General features: G+C 43.6%; 1 protein-coding gene and 1 long non-coding RNA gene across 2 annotated transcripts; one reads left to right on the top strand and one right to left on the bottom strand.

Moving 5' to 3' along the window:
* Positions 1-1985: 1985 nt before the first annotated feature.
* Positions 1986-3331, bottom strand: LOC129375754 (uncharacterized). Its single transcript, XR_008607666.1, has 3 exons — positions 2868-3331; positions 2240-2289; positions 1986-2138 (listed from the first exon to the last, which is right to left on the bottom strand). It is a non-coding gene; the product is annotated as an uncharacterized LOC129375754 (long non-coding RNA).
* An 8692-nt stretch (positions 3332-12023) lies between these two features.
* Positions 12024-18159, top strand: spata18 (spermatogenesis associated 18). The gene is made up of 12 exons (XM_055020396.1): positions 12024-12424; positions 13265-13370; positions 13468-13583; positions 13713-13831; positions 13927-14022; positions 14127-14261; positions 15492-15723; positions 15831-15989; positions 16548-16723; positions 16878-17001; positions 17129-17197; positions 17416-18159. The coding sequence occupies exons 1-12, from the start codon at positions 12338-12340 to the stop codon at positions 17470-17472; spliced, it is 1476 nt and encodes a 491-aa protein (XP_054876371.1). The 5' UTR covers positions 12024-12337; the 3' UTR covers positions 17473-18159.
* The last annotated feature ends 1417 nt before the right edge of the window (positions 18160-19576 follow it).

Genomic DNA, 19576 nt, shown 5'->3' with positions numbered 1-19576 from the left:
GACTGGGTTTTCAGTGGGGCCCATGTGGTTAACTCACATGAGGCCCATCTGTGGCCCACTAGGGTGCTGTCAGGAATATTTACCTGGGTCCCAATTGGGTCTGAACTGGGCTAGAATATGGGTACCAAGTGGGTTTGTCCACGGTTTCCATGGTGGCCCCACATGGGTTTGCCCAAGTAGATTTTAATGGGTGCTAACTGGGTTTTCAGTGGGTCCCACATGGTTAACTCACATGAGGCCCATCTGTGGCCCACTAGGGTGCTGTCAAAGAATTTACGTGGGTCCCAATTGGGTCTGAACTGGGCTAGAATATGGGTACCAAGTGGGTTTGTCCACGGTTTCCATGGTGGCCCCACATGGGTTTGCCCAAGTAAATCTTATGGGTGCTGACTGGGTTTTCAGTGGGGCCATGTGGTTAACTCACATGAGGCCCATCTGTGGCCCACTAGGGTGCTGTCAAGAATATTTACTGGGTCCCAATTGGGTCTGAACTGGGCTAGAATATGGGTAACAAGTGGGTTTGTCCACGGTTTCCATGGTGGCCCCACATGGGTTTGCCCAGGTTGATTTCAATGGGTGCTGACTGGGTTTTCAGTGGGGCCCATGTGGTTAACTCACATGAGGCCCATCTGTGGCCCACTAGGGTGCTGTCAAGAATATTTACGTGGGTCCCAATTGGGTCTGAACTGGGCTAGAATATGGGTAACAAGTGGGTTGTCCACGGTTTCCATGGTGGCCCCACATGGGTTTGCCCAGGTTGATTTCCATGGGTGCTAACTGGGCTTTCAGCGGGACCCAGATGCCTTAATCCTGTAGGAACAATTCTCATCTAACCTGGATGTGAATTACATTCATAGATATGCAATCTTGATCAACAATCCAAAGTAGCTAAAACGTGTTCAAATAAAAAAAAAAAAAAAGAGATGAAAAATTTATTTTGCTCAAGGCTTTTATTTAGTAATTTAAAATATTGTCAGGAGTTATTTTTTACCTCACTACAGCAATTATTAGAACTTCATTAATACTCAGGGAATGGTGCCACAAAAAGAAATCTGCAATTATTCACGACATCTTTGAAAATAACAGAAGCTAGTTTACTATAACAAACTTATAAACAGATCTATAAATATATATCTATAGATGCACACAAATAAAGACACCTACATATTTTCCTACAGGTCTATAAATGTATACATCTAAATACTATCTATATAACTTTATACACGTATATTCACATTGATACACACAATGTGAATATACACACCTATATAGATCTTTCACAATACATTTTTGTTAAACATTTTTAAAAATAACCTACATGCCATATGCATGCTTAAATTGAAATCTCTCATACTTTACTGAAACTGTCCATCTTGAAAGACCTCCCCAACCTGAGTTTGAACTGGCAGTCTCTCTAGTCTATTTCCACTTCCACTCGGGCTCCAGTAAACCACTTCGAGAGTCTTTGCTGTATGCTTGTGTGATTCTGTAGATGGATAATTTCTTTAAGTCCCCTGAAATAACAAGCAAAGGTAGAAATTGTATTAGTGTTTCATTTTAGCACAATGTAACATTCATGAGATTTGCATCTCCCCCTTCATGGGGCAAAAATGCTTGCAGAGATATGCCATAATCAAAAGGACTCTTGAGTCATCATTATTATGTACAGAAACTATATTCTTACTGTAAATTTAAAATATATCCATCTATATAAATCAACTAATAGGTTCTATCGTGGTTTTGTGGTTATTTTAATATTGTTTGAAATGCAAACAATATTACCTTCAAATTTTTAAGTTTTAACAACAGTGAAAGAATACTGTTCAAATAAAACCAAAAATTGAAGACTCAATTTTTAACCTAAAAACATTACTAAAAATAACAAACAAAAGCATAAAACAACCAAAATAAATTAACATATGTTTAAGAAAGAAAAGTGAAAAAAAAAAGTTACTCTGACAATAAAAAACTGATATTTACCATACAAAACATCAAAGAGACGCAGGTCCAAGAGCTTGTTTCCAATGTTGGCCAAAAAGGTTGAACTGGACTTCCAGTTCATGGGACATGAGGAATCGCACAGCTGGTTGTATTGTGTCATCTAAGGATGCTCCTCCAATTTCTGTAGCCATGGCAACCTTAAGTACAATGACAATAACAGGACAACATTTTGTTTTTGTTCATCAGTTTGTCATTATATCACTCTTATGTGCTTAATTTCACTAACATATTAATCTACCTTTTTCAAATCATTATAAAGTGATCTTCACACGCTGATCCTCTTGAAGCCTGCAAAAATATATATTTTATTAGTGCAATATAACATTTAGACTTTTCAAAAAATAAAAAAATTAAGGCAAAACAGCCTTTGTATAGATTAACTACTGAAGCCTTATATTGTAAACACTGAACAGTTTTGCAATTATCCTAATTTCTTTGTTAACGTGACAGGACTAAACAGTAGTATTACTCTTAAGAGAAGTTTAGAAAATCACTATAAATGTAACTAATAAAGCCTAAAACATTTCACATATAAAAATTAGAGCTACAATTAAATATAAGTACATTTCACATAACTGCTAGCTAAATATTGCAAAAATATCAAAAGAATTTCTTCATCTTTCAATATTTGTTTCAGGCTTGGCCACTGATTGACATGATGGGTTTCAATTTACGGACCCACATGCAGTAACCACACGTTGGATAGGGATGAGTGAGTGATTTATTTACAACAGGACAAAATAAAATCTATTTTCCCGGACATCAGCGGAAGGGTGAGGACCACTCGACCAGGTTGGCCTGAAACGAGAACTTAGTTATGACGGGCTTAGAATGAGTGATCGGAGGGGAAACAGGAACAGGCTTACTTCGGTGCGGGTCTTTCGAGGCGTGGGTGTGAGATGCCAGGTTCCTGAGAGAGGGTGTGCAGCGGTTCCGAAGGTAAATGCGAGGTGGGAATGGAAGAGAGCTGGAAGCTCGAAGGGTGGAGTGGAGGCAGTGGAATCGGCGGAGCGAGCACGCAGGTATTCACTGGTGAGTTCTCGAATGAGGCGACAAAACCCCTAGGATCGAACAAACACAGAGACCAGGTGACTTCTAGTAGACACAGAAACGTTCTCAGAAAACTGTTCACAACAGGAGAGGCCAGAGTGACTACCGGTGTATGCAACCATCTAGCATACACAGTAGAATCTTCAGTCAATCTAGCGTAGACTGAAGATTCTGCTGCTCCTCCACCTGTGCCAAGCTCCACGGGCTCCTCACAAAGATCCTCGCTGAAATAAGATGCGACACTCACATACACACACAGGAACCCTGACACTGATGACTACTCTAGACCAACAATAGCGGCAGATTGAAATAAACTATGACATAACAAAACGCTTTAAAGTGTCACACAACAATTAAAAAAAGAATTTAAAAATATGAACTACAATGCCTTCATCCTATTTACAAAAAACCTTTTAGGCCCAATATACTGAAACCACATGGGCCCCATATAGTGTTCCCATTTCTGTCCCATGCCCGGTTAGCCCACGTTAATGCTGAATTGGGCCCATACATTTAACCCAATTGAGCCAACAATATGAGTCCCATTTCGGTTAACCTTTTGAGCCTCACGCAGTTGGCCCAGATAAAACCCATGCCCTCTTATCATTACCTATATAGCCCAAAGCTAAACGATTCAATGCAGTTTTATTGAAAAAAACGACAATAATAATCTTGCATGGGTCCCAGCCAAACCAGCCTGAATCCATACATGAGACCCACCCATGCATGCTGATGTGACTGTGAGAAAGATTATTAAAAGCCCAAGTACATAGAATGAAAGCACAATAGTTACTCTTTTTAAATCATACAAATGGTTTTATTTGTGTCCAGACACTTTGTAACAACCTCTGCTAGCAACATAGATTCTTCAGTGAACCGATTTCATTCTGCCTCGTTGGCGCTCAAATGAACCAATGGCAGCTCAACAAATAGAATGGCGGCGGTATTTGAAAATGGTTTGGCCCACAACGCTGCGTTTGAAATCGGTCTGCACTAAAATCTGCTTATTGTGTGTAGCTGTGTGTGTTAGCAATATCAGAAAAAGTATCACCCTAAAGAAAAGCAAAAATAACAATAACAATTAAGTCTCTTTTGGGATACTGTCGTCCGATTTGTTACGAGCAATTTTTTTAACAAGCGATTTAAAATCTCTCCCTAAAATTTGGTACTAGGTAAAACAGAAGAAATGTACTTACAGATTATTTCGTAGATCAGCCAACAGGCAGACTCCGCGCCAACGGACTGATGAAGAGAACAGGCTTGATTTTGAAACCGCATATCCATCCGCGGGTCATTTTACGTTTTCCAAGAAACACAAGATTAATTTTTGAGAGTGCTACATCGGTTTAACAAATGTAAAACCGATGTAGCAAAAGTTCTCAATGTAAATAAATACATTTCGTTGTCCTCCTTATTCAAATATGTTTTGGAACTATTTTCTTCAGTGGATGTGTAAAGTGCCTACCGGTACTTCAATTCACCAACCTTTATTGGCAACGGTGCCTCAGAGCAAACAATGAACAAAAGGTAATTGGAACCAAATGAATCATTAACAGAAATGTTACGTTTTTTTATTTTTATTTTTATTTATACTGATGACTTGGAAAATGTTTGCAAATATATGAAAAAACAGATGCTCAAAATTTTACTCTTGTCTCTCACTTACTAATGAGTTTTGTTTATTTTCTAAACATTTTGTGATATTTTTCACAATGGTCTGATCTGAACTATTTGTCCAAATAAAAATTTAAATCTTGCTGCGAACAGGCTGCAGTAAACTCTATGGATGTCTAAACCCAATTGATAAAAAAATAATAATAAAAATAAAATAAAAAGTTATTATTATTAAAAATAAAACAAGGACTAAAGCTCAACCATGACCACTCTGTGCTTAATTTTGAGTAAGCACCAGAATATGAGTTTACGTATATATTTCAAACAGATTATTTCAAAAACATGTTTTAAGACATTCAGACTGCAATAATAAAATGAAAAAAAAGTTAGGGGTTCAAAGTGTAGCAAGAGCAATACTGAACTGGCTTTTGCTTTGACATACAGTGAAAAGTTTGAAAGTGACAGGGTAACCACATTGTCGATTAAAATGTTCTACAATTTTGTCCCATTTAGACCATGAAAAAAAGTACTAGGGGCTACATTTTCCTGCCCAGGTCCAACCCATGTATGGTTAGCCCATGCTCATGTCATGTTAGTTTAATGTGGACAGCCCACATTGGGCTTCTCATGTGGGGCCCATGATACTGAAACCACATGGGCCCCAAATAGTGTTGCCCATTTCTGTCCCATTTCCAGTTAGCCCACATTGTTGCTGAATAGGGCCCATACATTTAGCCCAAATGGGCCAGCCCATAGGGGTCCCATTTTAGTTAACCATATGTGTCCCATGAGGTTTGCCCAGATAAAACCCATGACCACTCATTACCCATATGGCCTACTACAAACCCAAGGGGGGCCCACTCATGCGTACTGGCTTGGAGACTGGACTGGACTGTTCTAGCATAAAATAATAACATAAAAAATGTTAAGGGTTCAAAGTGTGGCTAGAGCAATACTGAACTGGTTTAAAAAAATATAGCATTGTAGAATTATTTTTAATGTTTTAATATCCTGGTCTTCTGGAAGCCTAGTGTTTTGTAAATGAGCCAGGCATAGATATCACACAGTGAACATGTTTTAGGTTCAAACATTAGGAAGACATGGATGTTCTGTTCTATCAGCAAAATATATCCTTGGGTGATCTCCAAGACGAGGTCACCTTCGTCCTGGAGACCTCGACAATGGTCAAGGTCACCAACCTTTACTATCGTCGAGGTTTCCTACAAGGAAAAAATTAAATTCTACAATTTACCTTACATCAACTCCATTAGAGGCCAGCTGAGTAACAATTGCCTTGGCAAAGACTATAAGCTGACATCTCGGGTAATTCTTTCCAAGTTTTGAGAATCTTGCTCTTGCAGCTTTTGCTTTGACATACAGTCAAAATTTTGAAAGTGACAGGTTAACTACAGGGGTTGGACAATGAAACTGAAACACCTGGTTTTAGACCACAATAACTTATTAGCGTGGTGTAGGGCCTCCTTTTGAGGCCAATACAGCATCAATTCGTCTTGGACAAGTATGGGGCCAAGGGAATGCCATGATATGGCAGCCCACACCATCAATGATCCACCCCCATGCTTCACTCTGGCATACAACACTCTGGCTGGAATGCATCTTTGGGGCTTCTCCACACCGTAACTCTCCCGGATGTGGGGAAAACAGTAAAGGTAGACTCATCAGAGAACAATACATGTTTCACATTGTCCACAGCACAAGATTTTCGCTCCTTGCACCATTGAAACCGACGTTTGGCATTGATACGAGTGACCAAAGTTTGGCTATAGCAGCCCGGCTGTGTATATTGACCATGTGGAGCTCCCGACGGACAGTTTTGGTGGAAACAGGAGAGTTGAGGTGCACATTTAATTCTACCGTGATTTGGGCACCGTGGTTTTATGTTTTTGGGATACAATACGGGTTAGCACCCAAACATCTCTTTAAGACAGCTTCGTCTTGCATCCACAGTTAATCCTGTTAGATGTGGTTCGTCATTCTTGGTGGTATGCTGACATTACCCTGGATACTGTGGCTCTTGATAATCACAAAGACTTGCTGTCTTGGTGAACAATTTGCCCTCTTTTGAACTCCAGTATGTCCCAAATAATGTTATGTGCATTGCAATATTTTGAGCAAAACTGTGCTCTTACCCTGCTAATTGGACCTTCACACTCTGCTCTTACTGTTGCAATGTGCAATTCATGAAGATTGGCCACCAGGCTAGTCCAATTCAGGCATGAAACCTCCCACACTAAAATGAGAGGTGTTTCAGTTTCATTGTCCAACCCCTGTACATTGTTCTACAATTTTGTCTCATTTAGCCCACTTAAAAAAGGACTGGGGTCTACATATCCACACCCAGGTCCAACCTGGGCGTGGATATGTACTGACCACACTGAACCCATTGAATATGTGGGCCCCAGTCCTTTTTTAAGTGGGCTATCTGGGAATGGGATAGTACTGGGCAACAGTATATGGGGCCCATGTGGTTTCAGTATCATGGGCCCAACATGGGAAGCCCATGTGGGCTGACCACATTGAACCCACATGACATCAGCATGGGCTGACCATATATGGGTTAGACCTGGGTGTGGATATGTAGGCCCCAGTCCTTTTTTAAGTGGGCTATCTGGGAATGGGATAGTACTGGGCAACAATATGTGGGGGCCATGTGGTTCTAGTATCATGGGCCCAACATGGCATGAGCCCATGCTCATGTCATGTGGGTTCAGTGTGGTCAGCCCACATGGTCTCCCCATGTTGGGCCCATGATACTGAAACCACATGGGCCCCACATAGTTTTGCCCAGTTCTATCCCATTCCCAGTTAACCCACTTATAAAAGGACTGGGGCCTACATATCCACACCCAGGTCTAACCCATATATGGTCAGCCCATGCTGATGTCATGTGGGTTCAATGTGGTCAGCCCACATGGTCTCCCCATGTTGGGCCCATGATACTGAAACCACATGGGCCCCACATAGTTTTGCCCAGTTCTATCCCATTCCCAGTTAACCCACTTATAAAAGGACTGGGGCCTACATATCCACACCCAGGTCTAACCCATATATGGTCAGCCCATGCTGATGTCATGTGGGTTCAATGTGGTCTGCCCACATGGGCTTCCCATGTTGGGCCCATGATACTGAAACCACATGGGCCCCATATACTGTTGCCAGTACTATCCCATTCCCAGATAGCCCACTTAAAAAAGGACTGGGGCCTACATATCCACACCCAGGTCTAACCCATATATGGTCAGCCCATGCTGATGTCATGTGGGTTCAGTGTGGTCAGCCCACATGGTCTCCCCATGTTGGGCCCATGATACTAGAACCACATGGGCCCCACATACTGTTGCCCAGTACTATCCCATTCCCAGATAGCCCACTTAAAAAAGGACTGGGGCCCACATATCCACACCCAGGTCTAACCCATATATGGTCAGCCCATGTTGATGTCATGTGGGTTCAATGTGGTCAGCCCACATGGCTTCCCATGTTGGGCCCATGATACTGAAACCACATGGCCCCCATATACTGTTGCCCAGTACTATCCCATTCCCAGATAGCCCACTTAAAAAAGGACTGGGGCCTACATATCCACACCCAGGTCTAACCCATATATGGTCAGCGCATGCTGATGTCATGTGGGTTCAATGTGGTCTGCCCACATGGGCTTCCCATGTTGGGCCCATGATACTGAAACCACATGGGCCCCATATACTGTTGCCCAGTACTATCCCATTCCCAGATAGCCCACTTAAAAAAGGACTGGGGCCCACATATCCACACCCAGGTCTAACCCATATATGGTCAGCCCATGTTGATGTCATGTGGGTTCAATGTGGTCAGCCCACATGGGCTTCCCATGTTGGGCCCATGATACTAGAACCACATGGGCCCCACATACTGTTGCCCAGTACTATCCCATTCCCAGATAGCCCACTTAAAAAAGGACTGGGGCCCACATATCCACACCCAGGTCTAACCCATATATGGTCAGCCCATGTTGATGTCATGTGGGTTCAATGGTCAGCCCACATGGGCTTCCCATGTTGGGCCCATGATACTGAAACCACATGGCCCCCATATACTGTTGCCCAGTACTATCCCATTCCCAGATAGCCACTTAAAAAAGGACTGGGCCTACATATCCACACCCAGGTCTAACCCATATATGGTCAGCCCATGCTGATGTCATGTGGGTTCAATGTGGTCAGCCCACATGTGCTTCCCATGTTGGGCCCATGACTAGAACCACATGGGCCCCACATACTGTTGCCCAGTTCTATCCCATTCCCAGTTAGCCCACTTAAAAAGGACTGGGGCCCACATATCCACACCAGGTCTAACCCATATATGGTCAGCCCATGCTGATGTCATGTGGGTTCAATGTGGTCAGCCCACATGGGCTTCCCATGTTGGGCCCATGATACTAAACCACATGGGCCCCACATACTGTTGCCCAGTACTATCCCATTCCCAGTTAGCCCACTTAAAAAAGGACTGGGGCCTACATATCCACACCCAGGTCTAACCCATATATGGTCAGCGCATGCTGATGTCATGTGGGTTCAATGTGGTCTGCCCACATGGGCTTCCCATGTTGGGCCCATGATACTGAAACCACATGGGCCCCATATACTGTTGCCCAGTACTATCCCATTCCCAGATAGCCCACTTAAAAAAGGACTGGGGCCCACATATCCACACCCAGGTCTAACCCATATATGGTCCATGTTGATGTCATGTGGGTTCAATGTGGTCAGCCCACATGGGCTTCCCATGTTGGGCCCATGATACTAGAACCACATGGGCCCCACATACTGTTGCCCAGTACTATCCCATTCCCAGATAGCCCACTTAAAAAAGGACTGGGGCCCACATATCCACACCCAGGTCTAACCCATATATGGTCAGCCCATGCTGATGTCATGTGGGTTCAATGTGGTCAGCCCACATGGGCTTCCCATGTTGGGCCCATGATACTAGAACCACATGGGCCCCACATACTGTTGCCCAGTTCTATCCCATTCCCAGATAGCCCACTTAAAAAAGGACTGGGGCCACATATCCACACCCAGGTCTAACCCATATATGGTCAGCCCATGCTGATGTCATGTGGGTTCCATGTTGTCAGCCCACATGGGCTTCCCATGTTGGGCCCATGATACTAGAACCACATGGCCCCCACATACTGTTGCCCAGTACTATCCCATTCCCAGATAGCCCACTTAAAAAAGGACTGGGGCCTACATATCCACACCCAGGTCTAACCCATATATGGTCAGCCCATGCTGATGTCATGTGGGTTCAATGTGGTCAGCCCACATGGGCTTCCCATGTTGGGCCCATGATACTGAAACCACATGGGCCCCATATACTGTTGCCCAGTACTATCCCATTCCCAGATAGCCCACTTAAAAAAGGACTGGGGCCCACATATCCACACCCAGGTCTAACCCATATGGTCAGCCCATGCTGATGTCATGTGGGTTCAATGTGGTCTGCCCACATGGGCTTCCCATGTTGGGCCCATGATACTGAAACCACATGGCCCCCATATACTGTTGCCCAGTACTATCCCATTCCCAGATAGCCCACTTAAAAAAGGACTGGGGCCTACATATCCACACCCAGGTCTAACCCATATATGGTCAGCCCATGCTGATGTCATGTGGGTTCAATGTGGTCAGCCCACATGGGCTTCCCATGTTGGGCCCATGATACTAGAACCACATGGGCCCCACATACTGTTGCCCAGTTCTATCCCATTCCCAGTTAGCCCACTTAAAAAAGGACTGGGGCCCACATATCCACACCCAGGTCTAACCCATATATGGTCAGCCCATGCTGATGTCATGTGGGTTCAATGTGGTCAGCCCACATGGGCTTCCCATGTTGGGCCCATGATACTAGAACCACATGGGCCCCACATACTGTTGCCCAGTACTATCCCATTCCCAGATAGCCCACTTAAAAAAGGACTGGGGCCCACATATCCACACCCAGGTCTAACCCATATATGGTCAGCCCATGCTGATGTCATGTGGGTTCAATGTGGTCAGCCCACATGGGCTTCCCATGTTGGGCCCATGATACTAGAACCACATGGGCCCCACATACTGTTGCCCAGTACTATCCCATTCCCAGATAGCCCACTTAAAAAAGGACTGGGGCCCACATATCCACACCCATGTCTAACCCATATATGGTCAGCCCATGCTGATGTCATGTGGGTTAAATGTGGTCTGCCCACATGGGCTTCCCATGTTGGGCCCATGATACTGAAACCACATGGGCCCCATATAGTGTTGCCCGTTTCTATCCCATTCCCAGATAGCCCACTTAAAAAAGGACTGGGGCCTACATATCCACACCCAGGTCTAACCCATATATGGTCAGCCCATGCTGATGTCATGTGGGTTCAATGTGGTCTGCCCACATGGGCTTCCCATGTTGGGCCCATGATACTGAAACCACATGGGCCCCATATAGTGTTGCCCAGTACTATCCCATTCCCAGATAGCCCACCTAGTTGCTGAATAGGGCCCATGCATTTAGCCCATATGGGCCAGCCCATATGGGTCTCATTTTAGGTTAACCATATGTGTCCCATGCAGTTCGCCCAGATAAAACCCATGCCCACTCATTACCCATGTAGCCCACATCAAACACAAGTGGGGCCCACTCATGAGTGCTGGCTGGGATATTGCGTATTAACATGAATATAATTGCATTCAGTTACAGCCAAGGCTGATTTCCATCGTTTGTCCCCCTGCCAGACTGAATAAAGTAAAATGAATAAAGAAAAACAACAGCAAACAAAAGGGGTCGTTACTATTCATGTGGTTTTCTTCTGCAACAACAAAATAAAGCGTGTTAACACGATTAGTTAGCCTGGGTGCTGTCCAGGGGCGGACCTGTCCAAGGTGCACTGCGCCGCTCACCCATCAGAGGGCGCCATCGCGTTTTCAGAAGAGTTGTCATGGTGAAAACAACTCAAAAATACATAAATAACCTGAGCATGAGCGAGCAAGGCGACCATTAATCTCAAAACCCTTTGCGATCCATCAGCCAAAGGCCAAACATTCATAATTAAATCGAATTAAATGAGTTAAATGGAAGAGTGGCTGATAGTTAAAAAAAAAGAACATTTATGTTGGAATTGTACTATTATTTAAACGTGCCCATGCAATCAAATCAATGGAATAAAATAACATGTTTAGAATAAGCAATTAAAATCACGATGCACTATTTAATTGCGTCACGCATTTTTATTTTTATTTTATTTTTTACTGTTTTACGGTTCCGCTCTTCGGCCGTTTGGTTTCGTTTGACAGTATGACATCACAGGGACGCAGAACCCGCAGAGGACCGACACCGAGGCCGCATACGTCCGGCAGCAGTTTTATTTTATTTATTTATTTATTTTTTACATAGCAGGTCTGTGTGGGTTCATCTGTTCTCCCGTCCTCTAGCACCACCGGTGGCCAGAGGCGCTGCGAGGCATCCGCGTTTGTGCGCGTGTGTCACAGGAGGAGAAAGCTGTAGGAGTTAGTTTTATATAGATATATATATGTGTGTATGTATGTATATTTCTACTACAGCGGATCAAGCCTGCCGCCGCTGCCGCCTCCTCCTTCAAGTCGTTCGTTGATTTAGCGGGATGGCGGATATTTTAAGGAGACTGATCAGTGCGTCCTCGTTCAGCGTCTTACAGGACAAGCTGGAGAGCTGGCACCGGGACTACCACGTAAGTTCATCAATAAGTCACGATCGAACCTAAATCTGACCACAACGCTCCGGATATTCATTTCTACCCGACGGCATCCCGCAGCACCACGCCGCGCTTTTATTTGATCCATTTATCCATTTTTCGCGTGCGATTTAATCGAGAGAAGAAAAAAAAAAATATGTCGGTAAAATGTGTTGAAATACAGATATGTGTTTATGAAGTGTGTTTAAAGTTTGCGCTTTGATGCAGGTGACAGGTGAAAGTCCTTCAAATCAATCACGTTTTAACATTTCAGAGTAAAGGAATGACTTTTTTTTTTTTTTTACTTTTTGATTTCTCTGTAGAGTTTGGTTGTCATGAACGCTGATCGCCATGGTAACGGTCGGGCCGTTCCAAAGATGTTTTCTCTGTTCAGAGCATTCCTCCTCTGTTTATTCCTTGGACAGAAATCACAGCCTGTAGCTGAAATGTAAATATTGAGGACACGAGGGGTTTAAGGTGTGGAAGTAAGAAACTGGGCAAAAATAGTAGACTTTTTATTATTATTATTATTATTATTATTATTATTATTATTATTATTATTATTATTATTATGTTTTAGTTATCCACTTCCAAATCCAATTTATACACGGAAATGAATAATCAAATCAAGGCTGGTGATTGATGGTTTATTTTTAGGAATTTAATGTGATTCCAGTCTTTGAAAAAAAATGGAACAAATTGAAACTTTTATTCTTTCTTTACTGACCTAGTTTGTGTTCAGAAAGACGAGCCAGCGGTGAATATTGCTGCTCAATTTTTGTCGACAAATTTCTCCACATACAGGTTCCATCTTTTCCCTTTTTTTCCCCCACCCAGGTGTTTTCCTGTGATCAGAATGTGAACAGATGTTGTGAGCTGATCGAGCTCACTGCCAAAATTCAAGGCCAGCTGTTTAGCATCCTAAATGTTACCGCAGCTGATGGTAAGCTTTGCATTGTGACTGCTTGGGAAGCATATTTCTTTTCAAACTCTTGCTTGATCTTTGAAAGATGACTCAGATACCTTTCGTCACGTATCAGGTGGTCGCTACGGTGGAGTGGACACTCTTAAAACGCGTTTTCTGCCTTGGCTTGGAAGCTGTTTCTCCATGTCAAGGCCCTCCATCGCAGACGACACCAGCCTGCAGCTCATCCAGGTTTGACCTTTGGTCTTTCCTCCAGTTCAACAATGCCATTTTAAAAAAACATCAACCGCGTGGTCAACCGCCTCGGTCGCATTGTGGCTCTGCGGTGGCGTTGACTTCGGCCTGTTCTGTCGCCATCAGGACGCAACAGAGAAGGACAGAAAGATGCAGGAGCTCTGTTTGGCCCATGAGAACGAGATAAGAAAGCTGGAAGTTCAACTGAACTCTACCAACATCCAGCTGGGGTCCGTCACTGCAGAGTGAGTCATGCTGTCATGTGTTTTATATCTGAGAGAGTCGTTTGGGGAAATGAAACATTTGACCATTTGAACGCAAATGCTTCCTTGTGCTCCAGACTGTTGGAGGCTCAGAAGAAGCTGGACGACACAAAGTGCAAGTCGGCGACCACCCTGCTCGCCACAGAGGAGGAGATCTTGCAGCTCAAAGCGGAGTGGGTGATGTAGTTCGGAAGCGTTACGGCATTGTGCACGCTTCACAGTTATGTTGTGAGAGATTCATTTCCCCCCCCCCATGCATATTGACCTTCTGTTTTAGTTTGCGTTCTGCAAATGAACAGCTGGACTTGTATAAGAGGAAGCAGAGCACCGTTCACGACTACGACCGGCAAATTCGCTTGTTGAAGGATGAGTTGGCTTATCTGAGCTCGGAGAAGATGATGCTGCAAGAGAGGTAACATCTGACTGATGTGCAAACATCAAATCGTCTCACGCCGAAATGCAGTGGTGTTCTACGTATGCTGCCTTTGTAGAAATATTCACACCCATTGAGCTTTTCCCACATTTGGTCCTGAAACAATCATCATATTTTATTGGGACTTTAGGAGCAACACAAGTAGTATATAAGTGGAACAACAACCAACCGTGCTTTACAATTTCTTTTTACGCAATTTAAAAACTGAGAAATGTAGCGAGAATTTAAATTCTTACAATTTGTGGGGCCACATATTGCTGCCATTAAGGTCGATCTCACACCTGACAGTCCAGTCGATGAATTGCAACAATTGTTCCATTTGTAGCTGCTGCCGTCATCTTCTGCACTGCACCTTGTCAAACAATCCAAATCCTTTGAAAAAACAATTTTCCTCCTCACCTGAGGTGGCGCTGCACCGAGAACAACTGAAGGAAACTGCATAAATATAAACTTCTGAAGAAGACATGAGTGCAACTTCCTTCTGCACAAAATGTAAACAAATGTGCTAGACTTGCACATTTGTTTTGATTGTACTCACCCAGAATTCCCTGCACTGTAGTCCACTTCCTGCTTCTTTTGGAGCGGTCCCCGGTCCTTTTGGCGTTCACATACGCATTTGAACCGCTCTGGAGTTCACAACCAAGGTTTTTAGATGGACCAGAGTTTGCTTTTCTTTGCCCGGATCAGAGTTTGATTGCACACTCACATCTCCCCAAACAAACCGGGCTTCCTAGATAAACGCGCTAGAGTTTAATTGCAGTGAACTAAGCAGGGCTGGTGTGAGCGCACCCTTAATCTGCAAGTTTTTTAAAGTATGTCTGCCACTGTTGCACAATTGTTGGCTAAAATTGATATCCATCCTCCTTGGAAAATCTTAAATTCAATCAGATTAGATGGAGAAAGTCTGCAAAGAATTTTCAAGTTTTACCATGGATTTTCAGTTGAAATTAGATATGAAGTTTTGGTATGATTATGTTTGGATATGAACCTTGTGGCTCTCGTTGTGGGTTTAGGGTTGTCATCCTGCTGGAAGGCGATCCTTGAATCCATCTATAAGTCATCTGCAATCGTTGTGTTAGTCTATTACATTAAATCTCAATAAACTCCAATGAAACTTCAAGAGAAATTGTTGAAATGTTCAGGAGTAATGAATGTTTTCACAAGGCGCTGTAGGTGTAGTTGCCGTGTTGGTTTCCACCTCTTTCTCAGGTTGAGCAGAAGTCGCTCTCCGAGCCCTTTGCCCCTGACGATCCGCTCATCCAGCCCCCGGGGGAGCACGTCGCCCACCAGAGCCCAGCTGACCAACTCCTCACGCCACGCACGCCTCATCTCGCGTTTCAGCGATCTGTACACCATGGAGCGTCTAGACGCACAGTCCCTCCTACGGCGCTACATCCCAGACTTGGAGATGGTCCAGAGAATCATCTTCATCGCTGTGACGGTACAATATAAGCAGAACATTACAATGCAACGCACAATCTCAGTATCAACGTGCAAAATTCTGTAGCATCGCTGCACAGGAGTACCGTATGATTTTCCCTGTTTTAGGAGTCCTTCCAAAAAGCAAAACTGGCCTATCGTCAGTTCAAGCAGCAAGTGAGAAAGACGTTGTCCACATCCCACTATGGTCCGGAGAGTCTCGAGGACGCGGCTGTGGATTACATTGTTAGGAACCTGGACCTCTATGATGTCCTGTGCAGTGTCAACGTAAGAGAAAATGATTTTGATCGTCTTAATAAATGTGAGATTCATGTATCTAAAATAAAGTGAGTTCGTCTTAAATATGTCAGCGACAGGTCTCAAATTTGGTTTCAGACCTGTAAAGGTTTGGGTTTTTTTTGTCTATCAGGCAAAAGTTTGAGTCGACATCTTCACTGCACTCTGTGACTTGATGCAGTCGAAGCAACTGTTAATTAGCTGCTAATTTACTCCAGCCGACTAGCTAGGTAGATTTTTGTGTCCATCATGGATAAGTGCAAATTTGTCGCCAGTTGCCTGGACGATGATTATCTTTACCACTTGTAATACAGCAGAACAAATTTTGCATGTATGTAAAACATGCAAGCCGCTGCTTTTTATTAATGCAGCACTAATACAAAGAAAAACACAGGGTAACGTCTGACGGCAATTTTTCTCTGCATGTTCTGCATTGCTATCAGAGTACAGAATGCTACACTCAAATGCACATCACACTGGTATTCAATGTTTTGAATACCAGATATCAGTACTTAGGACACTGTGTACCTCATTGTGTTCTCCTCATAGGATGTAATCCTTGCTATGAACAAGAACCCCCAGATCTCCTTCCCTCCAGAAGTGGACTTCAGACTCATCAGTCCCTTGATCAGAGAGACCTGCAAGGTGGCTTTTGCCATGCAGACACTGGACCCACCACTCGACTTGGCCTACGGAAGCAACGGTGAACTATTCAGCAACACCAAGTTAGTACAATACAAATTTCTGGGGACCGTGTGTAGATGAAGCTAAGAGTTGACTGCAGTCGGCCACATCAGTTGTTGTACATTGCTCCGACCAGCAGGGGTCACCCTCAGCTTATCTGTGATGGAGACTCGCATCTCCCTCTCTGCGTTCCAGGTACCGTCGCAGCTTTGACTCTGATTTCAGTGCTCCGCTGGTGGTCAACTACGTGTGGCCGGCTCTGATGGAAGGAAGCACGGTTGTTGTTAAAGGAGAAGCCGTGACCAGAAGAGGCGCACTGGTAAATATTTCACAGTAGTTGGGGGAAAAAAATGGTTTGGAAACCGAGATGAAAACAGAAGTGGCTCTGCAGAGTTGAACAGTGGAGTTTCGTGTGAATGTTTCTGTTTTTTGTTGTTTTTCTGCAGTGGAGCAGAAGCAGGAGCAGAAGCGCCAGCCCTGCACGCTCCCGATCTCTCAGCCCGACCCGCAGCGTTGTAAGTCTATAACATTTGAGAGTTCCAACCGAGCAACGAGATTATGGTCAAACTTTGCAAATTTGTTGACAAATGAATCTCTGACACGCATGCTCACACGTGGCTCTAAGGGTATGTTTCCAAAGACAAAAGTTCCAGTTCAATTCAGATGTGTGAATGAACACTTCATAGGCCTGCAAACAAAGTAGACTCACATTCTATTTTGTTTAATCTTATAGAGATTTAACGAAAAAAGAAGCCTGTCTCCTGGACGCCTCACTACCAGACACCTGTAAGCACTCGCCTCATTGGTCAAGAGTGAAGTGAAGTCCGCCTGTGCTTCCTATACATGAAATAAACTTTTACGGATTTGTTTATTTGATTTCTATGTTGTTTGGGTCTGCTTCAACCAAATATGTCACCAACCAGAGGTGCAAAAACAGGCAGGCAGCTACTGTGACTATATTTAGAGGTTTGTTTTTGTTTTGTTTTGTTTGACTAAATTGTATTCTGGACACATCAACAAAAGTCATATTGATATTGTCGACTTCCTATTTGTCTCTAAGTCCTGCGCCTGAAGCTGTAGTCTTTATATGAAGGGCAGTGAAGAATGTTACTTTATGGTGCGAAAGTTACCAGTTCTGCCCTCACATCCTGCACTGCTTGAGCTTCTGATATTGATCAATATGTCTATTGACATAGGTTCGTTTTTTTATATTTTTGTTTGAATTTTACTGTGTGTGGTATTAATTTGTTAAACAAGAAATGCCTTGTGACAGAGCAATGTTCAGAGGCCTCTGGAGGAGAAATGTTATTTCAGCTTGTTACAGTGCAGGATGTTTTCTTTTTCAATGAACATGATAACAATTCATATTTTAAGTAGTGGCTTGAACGATAGTTTCATTTTAAATTGAGTTTAATTTTGCAGTACGAATAAAATGTTCTTTATGACCAATTGTAATAAACTGACCTTTTTCTCTTGAGCTTTGCTGTGTCTTCGATCACACAAATGGCCGAGTATGTTAGCCGTAGCTACGAAAACGTAACAGGTTACATTTGGTTTGTTGACATTTGTTTAAGTGCACACCTTTAGTTCTAACTAGAGCGACTGTGTTGCTTCTCTGCTACGACACAATTTATTTATTTCCATCTTAGAAATGTCGGGACAATAAAATCGTTTTCATGGAATGCTTCCATAAAAACTAACCTTAAAAATGTATTTCTTTTTAAGGTTTTGTTGGCTCTAGTGATCTTTATTTGAAAGAGAGGGGGAAGACATGCAACAAATGTTGCCAGGCCGGGACTCAAACCTGCGACTACCGGCACAAAGACTAAGTGGGCTGTGCTTTGCCCCTAGACCACCACAGCACCAACAAGGTTCTTCGTTTTGGTGTCCCCTCTTCTGAGCCAAATTGAACCTGAACACTAGATAAGGCTGGACTTCAGGACGGAGTGCCGCAATATGAGAAACGCAGTTCAACACCTTTCTGCGATAAGAACCACAGCAATAATCATCAGATATCCATGTTCCGAAAGCCATTTGGTTGTAGAAACAAAACCAACATTCTGCTGCAGGCATGCATGTCGGTGCACCATCTTTTCACTTGAATCATTTTCTGTGGGGTACCCCGGCAGCAACATCCCTGCTTTGACTGGTTCGTGATATTTAATTAGTACTTCCCATCTGCTGGCTAAAACACCCACAGACACAGTTTCCCACTAGGGATGCTCTAATTACGTCCCCAGCTCGCATCTAACACCCCAAAGCCCTGACTGTAGCAGCCACGGCCCACGATCTGAAATGACCGCCTGTTTACGTGTTCACGCACCGAGAGAGAAGTCGGTGCGACTGGATCACGATTGTGTTCATTTCTTGGCGTTTGCTCTCAGCTGTAATCGGAACGAAAAGCACAGGGATCACACATCAGAGGCACCATGTGTGAGCAGAGACTGACACACACACACACACACACACACACACACACACACACACACACACACACACACGTACACACACCCACACACACACACACACACGCACACACACACACACACACACACACGCACACGCATACACACGCATACACACACACACCCCACACACACACACACACACACACACACACACACACACACACACACAGTAACAACACGATCATCATCTCATGGTGTCACATCACCAGTTTCAGATCTACAAATATTCGTTTTGTTTTCATTGAACAATCCAGATTCCAGATCAGGGCTGCGACTAACGAGGGTTCTAGTAAATAATAAATTTTGCAATTATTTTGTTGATTAATTGATTAATTGGAAATAAAAAAAAATTGACACTTTCTACAGATTTTCCATTTAAAACCTTTAATTAAATACATGCTTTAACTAAAGGCTTTAAATGGAGGC

This window comes from Poeciliopsis prolifica, unplaced genomic scaffold (genome assembly GCF_027474105.1).
Source record: "Poeciliopsis prolifica strain line A6 unplaced genomic scaffold, Auburn_PproV2 SCAFFOLD002, whole genome shotgun sequence".
In the NCBI taxonomy this organism is placed as follows: domain Eukaryota; kingdom Metazoa; phylum Chordata; class Actinopteri; order Cyprinodontiformes; family Poeciliidae; genus Poeciliopsis; species Poeciliopsis prolifica.
The sequence above is the reverse complement of the archived record's forward strand: the minus strand, read 5'-3'. Positions and strand labels throughout refer to the sequence as shown.